We start from the raw sequence: 15,000 nt of genomic DNA, 5'->3' as shown, positions 1-15,000 counted from the left end.
TGTGTGTGTGTGTGTGTGTGATATATATGTGCATATATATATATATATATATATATATATATATATATATATATATATATATATGTATATATATATTCATTTTTATATATATTTATTATGAGCGTGTATATAATGCTCTTTTCACTTGCCTCCCCCCCCCCTTTTTGTACCTTTACATCTGACCTCAGATGACCCCCTCCGCCCCCCCATCCCCCAGCATGCGGGCGCCAGCTGGGGCATCACCACCTGTACACCCCCCCTCCTCCCCGCTATAACTGCGAACTCTCTCACGCGCGCGCGCACTGACATCTCCCCTCGACTTGCTACTCGCTGCGGTTAAAATTCCGTTCCCCTTTTTTCTTTCAAACACACACACACACACACACACACATGCAAACATACACATACACACACACACACACACACACACACACACACACACACACACACACACACACACACACACACACACACACACACACACACACACACACACACACACACACACACATACACACACAATAAAACAATTCGGACTTGTTCAGCCATACATGTAAAGTGATTATTACTATCATAAATTAGACATAGCAAACATTAATGTATGCACAGCGCCTGTGAGGATAATACCTCCGGTTAATATGAACGACCGGATAAATTGATATCGACCGCGAAGTAGCTAAAGGACTTAAAACGGGTGCCTTTTGTTTGGCCAAGACGTGACGCAAGACGACATTATTTTGTTTGTCAAACGTTCCCCTCTGGCGGCCGCGGCGGCAACTACGGACAGCGGCGACGAATGCCATCTAGCGGCCGGACCAACAACTAACTGTCATGATTGTGCACGCCGCTTGCTGGCGTTGTAGTTGGTAGGGTCATTGGTGGAAACGCGTGTTGGTATTTTTGTCGTTTTTTGGTAGTGATGGTTAATGGTCAGATGCTTATACTCACGATAACTGATTATTTTCTACTGTCAAGATTTATAATTTCATTAGTTAACAGTTGGTCATGGTGTTAGTTTTGGGTGTTGTCGCTCCGGTAGCAATTCGCTCACTGAGAAGAGGGGAGGTGAGGGGAGGGAGGAGGGGAGGTTAGGGAGCGTACGGTTATGAGTTAGTTTATGTTCGCGATAATTTGGGGAAATGCAAGAGAAGAGTGAGTTAGTAATACCTCCCCCTCCCCCCTCCCCACCCCCGTGGTATAGGCCCTGAATAGGAGGGAATTTACGGCAGGTTAATAATTAATAACGTGAAGTCTTGTAAGTCTTCGGGAGGACAAGCCAACACACACATCCACTATGTTGACCAATAAATATTGCCTCAGCTACACAAAGGGACAGTAAATTATTGCCAGCCTGACACTAAACGCTCCTATTGCTCGCCACTATTCATTCACCGACCAGCCGTACACCTTGCTAACTCATTATAACCCTTATTGCCACCTTACACAAGGATGTGACAGTCGCCTGATCCAATCTCGAGAGCTTTATTCGTCAACGACCTTGTGACCCTCTGCCATAAGGGCGGGAAGGGCTTGACCTCTCCTCCTAAAACCCGGTGATTCTTAATCGCCTTTCCGTCAGGGTGCCGTAAAGGTGAGAATCGGTGGATTTTCGTAATATTATTACTTTTTTTCTCTAGATAATTTATGCCACGGTCTGACTAGACAAATTGAATGTCAGGATTTCTAATGAGCTTTATAGAAATCTATTTAACCAGGATCAGCGCGCGTTGCGAAGCGATAACAATAGCTATCGTAATAGGAAGTTGTTTGACCAGTGGCCGAAATTGGCGGTCGAGAACCAAGGCCGAAATCAGTTCGAAGCTGTCGCCACGACCCCAAAGGCGTCTCGATTCACCTCTATGACTTATCATGATTTTAGTATTATTTATTTTTATTATTTTTGTAATTCATATTGAGGATGGCAATTGTCGTATTGATAATAGCTTTCATTGGGCACCGCAACTAGCTATTTACTGCTATTTGTGCTATTTATTACTGTGTTGATAATAACATCTACACTAATAGCCTCAGCAATGATGAACAATAATGATGATAAGATGGTAACTACATTTGATAATGATAATGACATAAAATATGATTAAAGTTCATTTGTTACCATCTGCCTATTAACAATTATTGATATCATCGTTAATATTATCCCTGAAGACGTCAAAAGATAATCATTAGCCGTTCCTTTTATTGTCATTATCTTCAATGCCATGTCTCAAAACGTATGATTATTTATAAAATTTACTGGCAATTACTGTCCTATTTTTTAAAAATATGATTTAGTTTTTTATTATACTTTTAAACACACTTTTCCAAATCACATTGTTAAACCAAGAGTCGTACTTCATATTTATGCACTCCCGACAATAAATAAACAAATAAATCAAATATCCGGTTGAATTTCAGCCAAGTATCTATGTGTGTGTGTGTGTGTGTGTGTGTGTGTGTGTGTGTGTGTGTGTGTGTGTGTGTGTGTGTGTGTGTGTGTGTGTGTGTGTGTGTGTGTGTTCTATAGTCGTCATTCGCTCGTAAGGGATTGTAGGAGAGTTGTGAAAATAGTAGGAATCAAGATAGTCTACCTGTTGCCTGTGATACTTGGCTCGACGGATGTCAGATGCATGCACTGACTTGGCCGCTCTTTTGCACACGCACTTCTTTCTACTCACGCACACATTCACGTCCGCATGGGCATTTGCGGTCAACATATACGGACATGCACACCTGCTGACGCAAACACTAACGTGAAAATACATATACAGACACACACACGTACACACACACACACATACACACAAATATATAACAAAGGTATATACATGTATATTTTCTTTCCCCCCTTCTCTCTTCCCCCTCACCCCTCTCCTCCCCTCCCTTCTCCCTCCCTCTTCCCCCTTCCCCTTCACTCTCCCCTCCCCTCTCCTCCCTTCTCCCTCTCTCTTCCCCCTTCCCCTCCCCTCCCCACCCCTTCCCCCTTCCCCCTTTACCCCCACCACTTCCGCCCATAGGCCTCCACACACACACGCACTTACGTACACATAACCCCACACACGCACACACGTGTACGCAGACAAATAGCTCATTATTAGCAAGCCCGAGCAGGCACAGCAGATTATTATTACTAATGGTTCGACTCATTACAATGAACTAATATAAATAGACTCTAATTACGTTGGACCCACTCAGGAGCCGCCCGCCCGATCGCCTCTCGCTCTGCTCTCTTGTTTTGGCCCCGTTTTACTGTTTAATTATTGGCTCTTTGCTTTATTATGAGTTTTGGGGTATCTGGTTTGTTTGAATCTTTCTGAAATATATGTATATATATATATATATATATATATATATATATATATATATATATATATATATATCATATATTCTTTCTAAGGTCATATGGATTTGATTTTGTGATTTAGATGTATATATTTTTTAAGGGGGGTTGCTTTGATTTTACTCTCACGTTTTTTTTTCCTTTTTTTCTTGCTAATTCCTCCCTCTCCTACCTTGATTATGCAAGGCCAGCGAGAGGGCAAGGCAAGGCCAAGAATTATAACACGTAGGCCTATCTATCAACCCTCCCCCCTCCCTCCCTCCCTGTCCCCGTCCCAGGCCTCCCTTGGACTCTCACCAGTTATCTTTGTTATCGATTGTTATCTCGATCCGGGCACGTGCCTCATACCCCCACCCCTTCCATCTAACACCTCTCCCTCCCCCCCTCTTCACACACCTTTCACACTCCCCCCCCCCATCCTCGCATCTTCGTTCTCCTCACAACAAAACATCCGGCTCTTAAAACGGAGCATTTTATTCCATGCTATACCTTGATTTATTTGTTTATTCATTCACTGGCATATTTATTCATTTATCAATTTTTTTTTTTTGGTGTGTAGGGAGTATATTTGTCCTAGGTATCGACGCGGGTTATTTACACTTGACAGTTACAAAGAGCGAGAATCTTTCGTTGACTCGACTGCGCTGAGGAACAAGCATGCATGGCGCTTACAGTAATTAGATAACATTTATAAAGTGTGAAGGCTGGCCGTATCAGCTGTTCTGTAGCGGTGTAAGGCGACATTGGGGGAGGAGGGGGAGGAGGAGGAGGAGGAGGAGGAGGAGGAAGGAGGAAGGACGAAGGAGGAAAGAGGAAAGAGGAAAGAGGAAGGAGGAAGGAGGAAGGAGGAAGGAGGAGGAGGAGGAGGAGAAGAAGAAGAAGAAGAAGAAGAAGAAGAAGAAGAAGAAGAGGTGGAGGGGGGAGAAGAAGAAAAGGAGGAGGGGGAAGAGGAAAAGGAGGAGGAAGGGGAAGAAGAACAGGAAGGGAAAGAAGAATAGGAGGAGGAAGGGGGTTGAAGAAGAGGAAGAGAACGGCGAAGAAGAGGAGGTCTTCGAAGGAGGTAACAGTAGGAGGGGTATGCGGTGATGGGGAGGGGGGGTGGGAGGAGGGTCCGAAGGTGTGGGGGAGGAAGGGGGCAGGACAAGGTAAGGGGAAGCAAGTGTACGCAAATGAAGAAAAAAATGCCTTGCGCAAGGGTTCGGAGGGGAAGCAGATGTGCAGGAGTCGAGTGAGGGAGGAAGGCGGAGGAGGAGGGGCGGGGGCGGGGGCGTGTGGCGCTAGAGTGGGGGTAGGGCAGGGCGGGGGTAGGGCGGGGGTGGGGATGGGGGTGACAAGCACATATGAGCATGTTATCAGGCGTGGAGGCAACGCACGGTGGTATCAAGAACGGAGTACGAACATACGCACACACGCGCGCGCGCACACACGTCGATCAGTCACTTGAACACGTCAGTCACAGTAAGGGGGGGGTAGGGAGGAGGGGAGGGGGATGTCGCTCTCTATTTCGCTTTCTCTTATTGTGTTTTCCTTGTTATTGTAATCATTGCTATTATTATTATTATTATTATTATTATTATCATCCTCATTATCATTATTATTATTGTTATCATCATCATCATTATCATCACAATCATCGTCGTCGTCGTCATCGTCATTATTACATTATTATCATTATTATAGTCTTCGTTATTATCATTATTATTATTTTCATTATTACTATTATCATTATTGTTATTGTTATAATAACGGTAATAATAATGATAATCATTATCATCATCATCGACCTTATAATTTCGATATTTTTAACACTACTGTGTTGTTTATTTGCATATTTATCATTTATTACTGTCTCTTTCTCTCTCCCTCTCTCCTCATACATCAATCCAATTGTTTATGCCACAGTATCTCTTTGTTGCATGTATCGCATTTGTTATTCTTTTGTTATTTTGCCAAGACGAAAAATCTCATCTAAAACAACAACAACAACAACAACAGCAACTTGATATAGATGATAAGTGGGGAGAAAGAGCAATAGATAGATACAATACAAATAAATGGATGAATTAGTCATAAGAAAAAGTATGAGGAAGGGGTTGCTCGAGACGGGAGAGGGGGGGGGGTGTTGGGAGGAGAGGTGGGGATGGGGGGGATGGGAGGGGAGCAGGGGGAGGGAGGAGGTGGGAAGAGGGGGAGGAGGGATTGCGTGCGTTCTTACTCCTTGCATTTACTATTAAGAGAAAGAGAGAGAGAGAGCAAGAAAGAAAAAAGAGTCGTGATTGTTGGAATAATGTGAAAATGACCCCCAGAGACTGAGCGCCAGTTACCAGCAACGCGGAGGGCAGGAATACAGTGCCTGGTGGTTATGGTGTCGCGGTGGAGTGTGGTGTGTCAGCCTAGTGTGGGCGCGCGTGGCATGGTGACTCTTTTCTAGCTCAGGGTATTCGCATGGATAGGTGGCACTGTTGAGGGTCATGCGTCCTTTTATCGCGATGGTAAGAACATTCATGCAGTGATTACAATGAAGCTTCCGCAAGCATGTCTTCATGAGTTGGCTTCCTCGATGCCAACTATGAAACAGGGATAGGAGTTTGAGAGAAGGCGAAGGCATAGTTCTCGTATGTGGTAACAAGAACTACAGCAGCATGCGGCTTTTCATGAGTTTATATGTCATGTTTATTTTTTTTTTATTACTTATTTTTTTCGAAGCCTGAGTTCTACAGTGAACTCATTGTTAAGGAGTGCAACACGTACTGCGGGCTCTCAGGCATGTAGCTGCAGGAATGAAGGGTGAAGTGTCACTCTCACTCTCCTTGGAAACATGTCTTGGAGATTTAAGAGCCAAGCATGCATTTCCCTTTGAAACTCGAGTATTAGGATGACTTTACGATTCGCTTAGAGACTCGGAATTTCGGGTGGATAAAGAAATATGCGTTTCCCTTGGAGATGCACGTTTAGTAGTAGGGTGAAGGGTGAAGTGTGTTTCCCTTCGGCGCCACGAGGACGAAGGGTGAAGAGTGAAGTGCGTTCCCCCCAAACACACGAGTGCTACTTCCCTTAATCACGCCTTCTTTATAGTTATTATCCCTGGCCTGCTTGCCGCGGGATTTACGACCTTAGCGACGGCGTAGACAAGGGTCGTTATCGCATGCAAGTGCAGGTAGTTAGTGGCCACATCTTGGCTTGTAGTAGGTGACGAAGGCAGTTATTTCGTGGAGGTGGAGCAAGGGCCCGTAAGGCTCATTTTGCCTGCTCTTGCAACGGCGATATGACCTCATTCCGCGGTCTCGGGGCATGAAGGTGTTCTGCCACATCACGACTTCTTAATGTTGTTTGTTCGTGTGAACTAAAGGAGGCAGTAGAGGTTGGTCGTGGTGGCGTTGGCAGAGAGAGAGAGAGAGAGAGAAAGAGAGAGAGAGAGAGAGAGAGAGAGAGAGAGAGAGAGAGAGAGAGAGAGAGAGAGAGAGAGAGAGAGAGAGAGAGAACAGAATAACTGTAAGAAAATGATAATAAGGGATAAAAATGTGATACAAATAATAGAAAGCATTAAGGAGAAAGGAAAGGAAAAAAGAAAAAGAAGAGGCAAACACCAGGTACCATGAGGAGGAGGGGGGGCACCGAGCGAGGGAAGGGGAAAGGGAGGGGAGAGCGGTAGGTACTTAAGGGGAAAGGGGAGGGAGGGGGGGGGGCAACGGCAAGCACCAAGGGGGGGGGGGGGAAAGCAGAGGCATCCACCTAGGGGGGGGGGGGCCACAAGAGGCACCTTGAAGGGGGTGGGGAGGGGGGGGCATCGGTGACACACCTGCCGTAGAGCGCAGAGGAGCGAGGCGCCGACCCGCTGATGAAGGGTCGGTCCTTCGGAAGAAATGATCCCGGCGGCTGCCAAGGGCGGCTCGCAACGTGACGTAACGCCCGGCCGAATCGCGGGCTGTGAGGGCGTGAAGGATCGGGTCATGCAGTTGAAATTGAGTTCCGTGTGTCAGTGGGATTTTAATGTGTACTCCTTATTTTTCGAGTTTTATTTTTTAAAAGATACTTTCCCCTATTTTTTTACTATTTATTTATTTATCTATTTTTTTATTCATTTATCTATCTACTTATTTTTTGTATTTTCAGATTTTTTTATAAACTTGAAAAAGAAAAACGGGAATTATGAAACAAGTATGGGTGGAAATGAAGAGTGGGCGGCGGGCGGTTTAGGGTGGGCGGAGAGGGAAATAGATGAAGCGATTAGATGACTCAGGTTGGTCATTCATGGGTGACAGGCACGGATATTATGTGTATCTGTGTGTACATATATGAATGTACATATCTATCTATCTGTGTTTATATCTATCTGTGTGTATGAGTGTGCTTTCGTGACATAACTCCGCTGTCGCAACACCTTTGTACCGGGGGGGGGGGGGGGGCGCGGGAGAGGGGAAAGACGGGCCGGGGGCGGGGGAGGGGGGCACGCTGGGAGTTCCCCTCCATTCCCCTCGTACCGCCGACGTAACGCACGTGTCACGGGCCGCGAGCGTCACGTGGTCGTACAGGAGAGAGAGAGAGAGAGAGAGAGAGAGAGAGAGTGAGAGTGAGAGTGAGAGTGAGAGAGAGTGAGAGAGAGAGAGAGAGAGAGAGAGAGAGAGAGAGAGAGAGAGAGACCAATAAAAAGAGAGAGAGAGAGAGAGAGAGGGAGAGAGGGGAGAGAAGAGAGAGAGAGAGAAGAGAAAGAGAGAGAAGAGAGAAAGAGCGAGAGAGAGAGAGAGAGAGAGAGAGAGAGAGAGAAAGAGAGAGAGAGAGAGAGAGAGAGATTAAGAGAAGAGAGGAGGAAGGGGTAAGAGTGACCAGTCGCTGTCCCAGGAGTTGGAGGTTGTTAGGGGAGAAGGTAGGAGGGAGTGGGGGGGGGGTCTAGACTTACCAACATGCGAAAGCGAAATATTTCACGTCTGGCAGGGCTGAGGTTGTGTGGCGGGGGTGGAGGGGGGGGGGGGGAAAGGTTGTCTGCGTGTGGGGTGGCGTCCAGGCTCTGTGTGTGTGTGTGTGTGGTCGAGGGGGTTGAAGGCCTTCTGGAGGTTGATGTCTATGAGTATGTGTACATACGTGTGAATATGTTTGTTTGTGTGTGTGTGTGTGTGTTTTTTTTACCTGAGCATTTATGTGTGCATGTTTATGCGTATGTTTTATTGTGTGTTCGTGTGTTTGTATGTGTGCGTGCGTGCGTGGAAGGGGGTGGGGTGGAGGGGTTGAAATTGCAAGTCATGCTCTGTATAGAAGGGGTTATTTATTAAGCTTCCCGCCCGTTCCTTTTGGGGGTTCGTGACTAACTCTCCAGGCAGAGCTGTTGAAGCATGAGCTATGACACCTTTCGTCGTTAGGCTTTGTTCATTTTGTCTTTTGTGGGTTTTCGCTTTTATATACATACATACATACATATATAATAATATATATATATATATATATATATATATATATATATATATATATATATATATATATATATATAATATATATATATGTATGTATGTATGAAAGAGAGAGAGAGAGAGAGAGAGAGAGAGAGAGAGAGAGAGAGAGAGAGAGAGAGAGAGAGAGAGAGAGAGAGAGAGAGAGAGAGAGATACAAATACACACACTCATAAATAGATAAACATAGTAGGTAATTATAAATATATAAAAAAACGAATCTGGACCAGATTGATATACATAATATTTTCCTCACAGCTATGAGTCTAATGTATAATTTGGAACAACATTGTGAGACTAGCGGCGGGAGGAAGAAAAGAAAAACCAGAGAAACTTGGCAAAGTTGCGTTGAGTAACAGCCACAGAAGGAAAGGGGGAAGCTATGGGACGTATAAATATAGAAAATAATGATGATTATTACAAAATTTCCCTATTCTTTCGTTTGTTGTTTACATATTTACAGCTCGGGTTGTTGACGCTGTTGTAATGCTAATTTTTGTCTCGCCTCTCTCGTTGCAAATCTTTTTTTCGTTTGCGTGTCTCAGCATTAGTTTTTTTTGCAAAGAGAAAAGAAAAAAAATGTTTTGTATTGCATTATTTATGTTTCTGTGGTGTTGGAAATGTTTGTAAAAATGAAAGTGTTTACTTGTGGTCGCGGGTGTTTTTTTGTGTGTTTGGTCTTGCGTGTATACGGCTGTTTGTGCGCACATGCAAGCGTGCATGTTGTGTGTGTGTGTGTGTGTGTGTGTGTGTGTGTGTGTGTGTGTGTGTGTGTGTGTGTGTGTGTGTGTGTATGTATGTATGTATGTATGTATGTATGTATGTATGTATGCATGCATGTGTCTGTATCTGTATCTGTCTATACAGACACAACAAACAACACACAACACACACACATACGAGCGTATATATATGTATATATGCGTATGTGTGTTGGCGCATGTGTGTGTGTGCGTGTGTAGCCGACCCCCTTGCAAATCCGCACAGCCTGCTCGCATAAGGGCATGAGAATATTTTCGGTGATCGCGATGTAACCCTCACAAAAACATCGGGCAATTATATATACAATTATGAGATTTTACGGCAATGCAAGCTTTGCTTTAAAGTTATTAAGGGTTATACTGAAGGGGTGTGAGGCTTTATGGCCCGCTGCGGGAAGGCCAGACTTGCAACAGAGCCGCCACTACTCTCTCGGTGTTGCGGTGTGTTGCACAGCACATTGCACTGTACTGGAATTGCTAATTGGGTGGATTGGATGAGGTGGATGGATTCATTTTAGGGAATAGAGAGGTGCATGGATAGAGGGCCGTTTCGACCGCAGTTCACACAGAAGGATAGCTTTGAGATCGGAGATTTATCGAGGGAGAGATAGCTTCGCGATTGCGGTAAAAATGGCGTTTTCTCTGCACGGATGGTTAGATATCTGAATAGATGGATAATTTGATTGATGGATGGTTGATGGATGGCTGACTGGATGGATGAAGCTGTCACCTCACCGGGGAAGGGGGGAGGGAGGGGGACAGACAGGGTGATGTGTAGTTCACATGAATCACCAAGCTGTGACGAAGGGGGAGGGGGGGGGGAGCGTGAAGGGGTGTGGGAGGACCGTCCCCCCTAATTAGTGTGTGTGTGTGTGTGTGTGTGTGTGTGTGTGTGTGTGTGTGTGTGTGTGTGTGTGTGTGTGTGTGTGTGTGTGTTAGTGTGCGTGCGTGTTCAATAGACGTAGAAAGAGGAGAAATAAGGATAAATGATAATGAGAGATGAATTATATTTTTTTTTTACACAACAGCATGTCCTCGATAAGTGGGAAAAAGAATGATGATTATGAAAAAATATATTTACTCTCGTTATTACAAGCGACATCGTCGGTCCCAGTCGATAGTTCCGTGTGTTGGTACCGAAAATATAATGACCTCGACCATAAATATTTAGCAAACTCGAATACCAATGCTTACAACTCATGATTAAAGTCAGTGTCAACAAGCTTTCGGACAACACCCTGAAGGGACGTGGCGGCGTATCATTGGTTACCTCATTTTGAGCGGGAAGTTTTTTGATTGGTCGCCCGCGCTTCCATCTTCATACTTTGGCTTTTGAAAAAATAATTGTTCAAGGTTTTTTTTTTCTCTTTTTATCATCGTTTGATTATTTTTGCGTTTGGGTTTAAAATTAATTTCACACACACACACACACACACACACACACACACACACACACACACACACACACACACACACACACACACACACACACACATATACACACATATACACACATATACACACATACACATACAAATATGGATGTACGCTTATATGTATACATGCATACATATACATATAGGCTACATATATACTTACACACGAGGCTAAACTGGGATATTTATTTTCCTCAAGACGTGGCGATCATGAATCTCACCGCCGGGCCTTTTAAGTTCGTTTTTTTTCTCCTTCTTCCTCTTCTTTTACATGTGAATGCGTTGCTGATTAGTACATAACACTTAGAGGGTAATCGGAAACTACCCCCAGAGCGGAAGGGGTAAACAAAGGCGCCTCGGGGTGGGGAGGGAGGGAGGGAGGGGGGGTGTCTATCACAAGGGGGAGAGCAGGGGGGGGAGGGGGTGTCCGCCGTGTCACTGAAGCGGGTCAAGCCATTGTGACCTCTCGGCAAAGGTTACAAGCAGGTGATTTTAGTCGACGCTGGCACGACTCGCCGACAATGACCGTCGCGGCGAGTCGTCGAGGGGAAAGGGGGTAGGGAGAGGGGAAAGAGGGTGAGGGGGATCCGAACGACCTCCCTTTCCCCTCCCTCCCACCCACGCCCTCACCCTCCCTTGAACGTGACCCGACGCCCGCGCGGGATTTTAACCTCTATATCCCCCGGTCATAAGAGTGGGTGTGTGCCCTTGCATCATTAGCCACAATAGTGTATTATGGAAGCTGATGGAAGGGTTGTCTATGGCGGGGAAATGGGGGATAGGGGGGTCGGAGGGGGGGCGGATGGGGAGGATTAGGTACGAGGGGGAGAGGGAGAGAGACCGGGATTAGAATTGAAGAAGCAATGGATGAAAGGAAAGATTGTGGGTGGATAGGGAAGCGCGCGCGCGAAAGAGAGAGAAAGGGGGGGAGGGGGGTGGAGAGGGGGGAGGGCAGAGGAGGGCGCGGGTTATAAATGGTCTCATGATGGGGCGAGGGATAATAGCGCCTGCAAGACACAAGGCGACCCTGGGGTGGTGACGCTAATGCCTGCCAAAGGGAAAGAGGGGTGGGGATGGGGGTGAGGGTGAGGGTATGGAGAAGGGGTTGATGGTGGGGCGATGGGGAAGGAGGAAGGGGGGGAGGGGGGAGGGGGCTCTAGTCACAAATCTCCCCCCTCCTCCAACGTCCCTTCGCTAAGCCCCCCACCACCCTCTGAGACGCGAAGGCATCTGACCTCCCAATCTCCTGCTTGCCCTACGTTTAAGGCAAGATTTATAACCCTTTGCGAGGTTTTCTTAATCCCTTTTAAAAAGGTCCGCTTCTGGTCAGCCTCTGACGATACACCTTTCCCAATCAACCTAAGAGGAGTGCTAACCTCAAACAACCACTTCTGACAGTGTTAATCAACCCGTTTAACCTCACGAGTCAACCCTGCCACTCCCCATACCTCCCCTCCCGGATCCAGCCAAGTCAACCCAACAACCCCGCAAGCCTTCCAACCCCCCCCCCATATATCCACCCCTTCACCCCCACCCCCAGGTCCCATTCTCTGGCTCACCCTTCCATCACACTTCTATTAATCCTTCCTGACTATTGGTCTCGATACCCGACCGTTTTCCCGTCTCTTTGCCTTCTTTCTTTCTTTCTCCTTCTTACTTTGTCAGTTTTCCCTTTTTTTTATTTATCTTATCCCCTTCTTTTGGGCTGATCTTTGGGGTTTGGTGGTTGATAAAAAGAGGGAGTGTGAGACAGAGGTAATTCTAATGATGTCATTGTGCAATTCTTCATGTTTTTCTTTCTTTTCCGTCATGCATTCGGTTCTGAGTGAGTCATGCGCTGAGGTCATGTCGGGCGGGGCATGTCACGTGACCTCCTTGTAATATGTAAATCAGATGGTTATTTCCCTTCTCTCTCTCTTTCTCTTCTCCCCTCATCTTCTCACGCTCTTTTTGCTTCTTTTGTTTCTTCCTCCTGTTCATTCCTTCGCCTTCATATTCTTCCCTCTTCTCATCTCCCCTCTGGTCACTCCTCCTCTCTCCTCCTCTTCCTCTCCTCACCCTTCTCTCCCCTCCTCCTTTCCTTTTCCCTCTGCCCACACCCGTCTGTCCTCTTCACCCCCGCCTCCCTATCTCTCATCTCCCCTCTTGTCCCATTCTTTTTTCTCTACTCCTTTCCCCATTATTCCCCTCTCCCCTCTTCTCCTCTCCCCTACCCTCTCTCATCTCTCCTCTTTCCCCTCTCCTCTCTCCCCTCTTCCCTTCCTATCGCCCCTCTCACCTCTCCTCTCTCCTCACTTCTCCCCCCCTCCCCCCCTCTGCTTCTCCGCAATACCTGTGAATGCTAAAGAATATCGCGCAGAAATTGAATGCATTTCACCAACGTCATCGCCATTCCACTCGCGTCAGTCCCGAAGTGTGTTTCTGATCTATTAAATTGTAATAATGATAGTGACGTTGATAATGGAGACGATAATGAAAATTGCAGTGATTTATAAAATGATGGTAAGGGGGAGGGCAGGAGGGGGGTGGGGGTGGTCAAGGAGGAAGATGCAATGATGCGAGGTTCAAGTATGAGGAGAGGATGTAGGAAGAAATAAGTCCGAAATAAGAAGAACTGAGCAAGAGGGGAAAGTGGAAAGGAAAGAGAAAGGAGACGAAGAAGGAGACGAAGGTGGATGGCATCGGGTGGAGGATGGGGGAGGGGGGGGGGAGGAAGGGGTAAGCAGGATATAGTTCATGGCCAGTCTCGGTGCCATTGTCATACCGAACAAAATATTGACACCAGTCCGCCTGGCCGTGAGTATCGGTCGAGCTATTTTCAAACTCACTTCCCGGTCATTATGTAAGTCTCGTAAAAATGTGTTCCTTACCGATCCCCTATTGGCTATCCCCGAATGTACGTGTAATGAGTTATGTCTGCTGCGCGTTAGGGTAATATCTATAATTATTAGCGAGGCTTGTGCACCGCAATTGCATATATTGTGTGCGTGTCTGTGCGTGAACGGTTCGCGCGCTCGCCCGGCCACACAAGGCATAGAAGCATGACACTATATATTTGCATATATATATATAAGCATATCTAGTAGCACACACATGTTCCTAACCTCTCCTTCTCTCTCTCCCCCCTCCAGGTATGGCTGCCCCCCCGATGCCCGAACTGTGCGGACCGCCAGGTAAAGTATGGCGCTTCTATATCTCATCTGTGGAATGCAATAGACGAAGGATTTATTGGGAGGCAAATTATAGCCCCGCGGATGAATTGTGTCTGAAACCATGACGCTACAACGGCTGTGTTTCTTTTAGTTATTTTTATTATTGTATTTTCATGTTTCTGAGGCTCTGGCGATGGTCGCCCCCGTCGTCTCAAGTCCATGTGATGTCTGGCTCTCCGCCTTTCCGGAGGGTCGTGGTTGTGTCCTGGTTGTGGTTGCGGAATTGTCTCGTTTTCTTAGGGTGGTCTGATGTTGGGGGAGGTATGGGGGGGTATACGGCGGAGAAGGGGGTAGAAGGAGGTCGAGGAGAAGGGGGAGGGTGAGGAGGGGGAAAAGGTGGAAGAAGCGATGGAGGATGAAAGAAGAGTTGAACATGGAAGGAAGGAAGGAAGGAGATAAGGTGGAGGAAGGAGCGATGGAGGTAGAAGTGGAGGCAGAGAAGGTGAGGAAGATAATGAAAGTCAGAAGATGTAGAAGGAAGAGTCTGGAGAGGAGGCAGAACAGGCCATTATAAGGTGAAGGGGGAGGGTGAAGGAAGCAGTGACGGCAACAGGTAAAATGAATTGGAGGAAGAGATAAATGGGAAGAAAGAAAGAAAAAAAGAGAGGAAATTGAAGACGTGGATGAGGAAGAGGAAAGAGAGACGTGCCTTTTCCGCGACCTCTTTCCCCTCGACGATTTGACCTTTTCTTACAAGATCTCCTTAGTTAAGGGAAGGAAGGAAGGAGGCGACCTTATCAAGTTAAGGGAAAGAGGACGAGGGAAGGAGGGAGATAGGAGGAGAGGACGAGGGAAGAAGGGAGACAGGAGAAG

The 15,000-nt window shown here is 46.4% G+C and overlaps 1 protein-coding gene across 14 annotated transcripts in view; it reads left to right on the top strand.

Moving 5' to 3' along the window:
• The window catches only part of LOC122246317 (one cut domain family member 2), a 274,011-nt gene that overhangs the window by 34,025 nt on the left and 224,986 nt on the right, over positions 1 to 15,000 (top strand). For 4 of the 14 annotated variants that reach the window (XM_086533403.1, XM_086533408.1, XM_086533406.1 and 1 more), the window contains exon 2: positions 14,107 to 14,148. The exons of the other annotated variants lie outside the window; for them this stretch is intronic. In XM_086533403.1, coding sequence (XP_086389529.1) covers positions 14,107 to 14,148 — 42 coding nt within the window. The remainder of the gene's footprint in view (positions 1 to 14,106; positions 14,149 to 15,000) is intronic. 14 annotated transcript variants of the gene reach the window in all.

This window comes from Penaeus japonicus, unplaced genomic scaffold, assembly GCF_977035675.1.
Source record: "Penaeus japonicus unplaced genomic scaffold, GWHDUDI00000001_assembly GWHDUDI00000039, whole genome shotgun sequence".
Classification (NCBI taxonomy): Eukaryota; Metazoa; Arthropoda; class Malacostraca; order Decapoda; family Penaeidae; genus Penaeus; species Penaeus japonicus.
The sequence above is the reverse complement of the archived record's forward strand: the minus strand, read 5'-3'. Positions and strand labels throughout refer to the sequence as shown.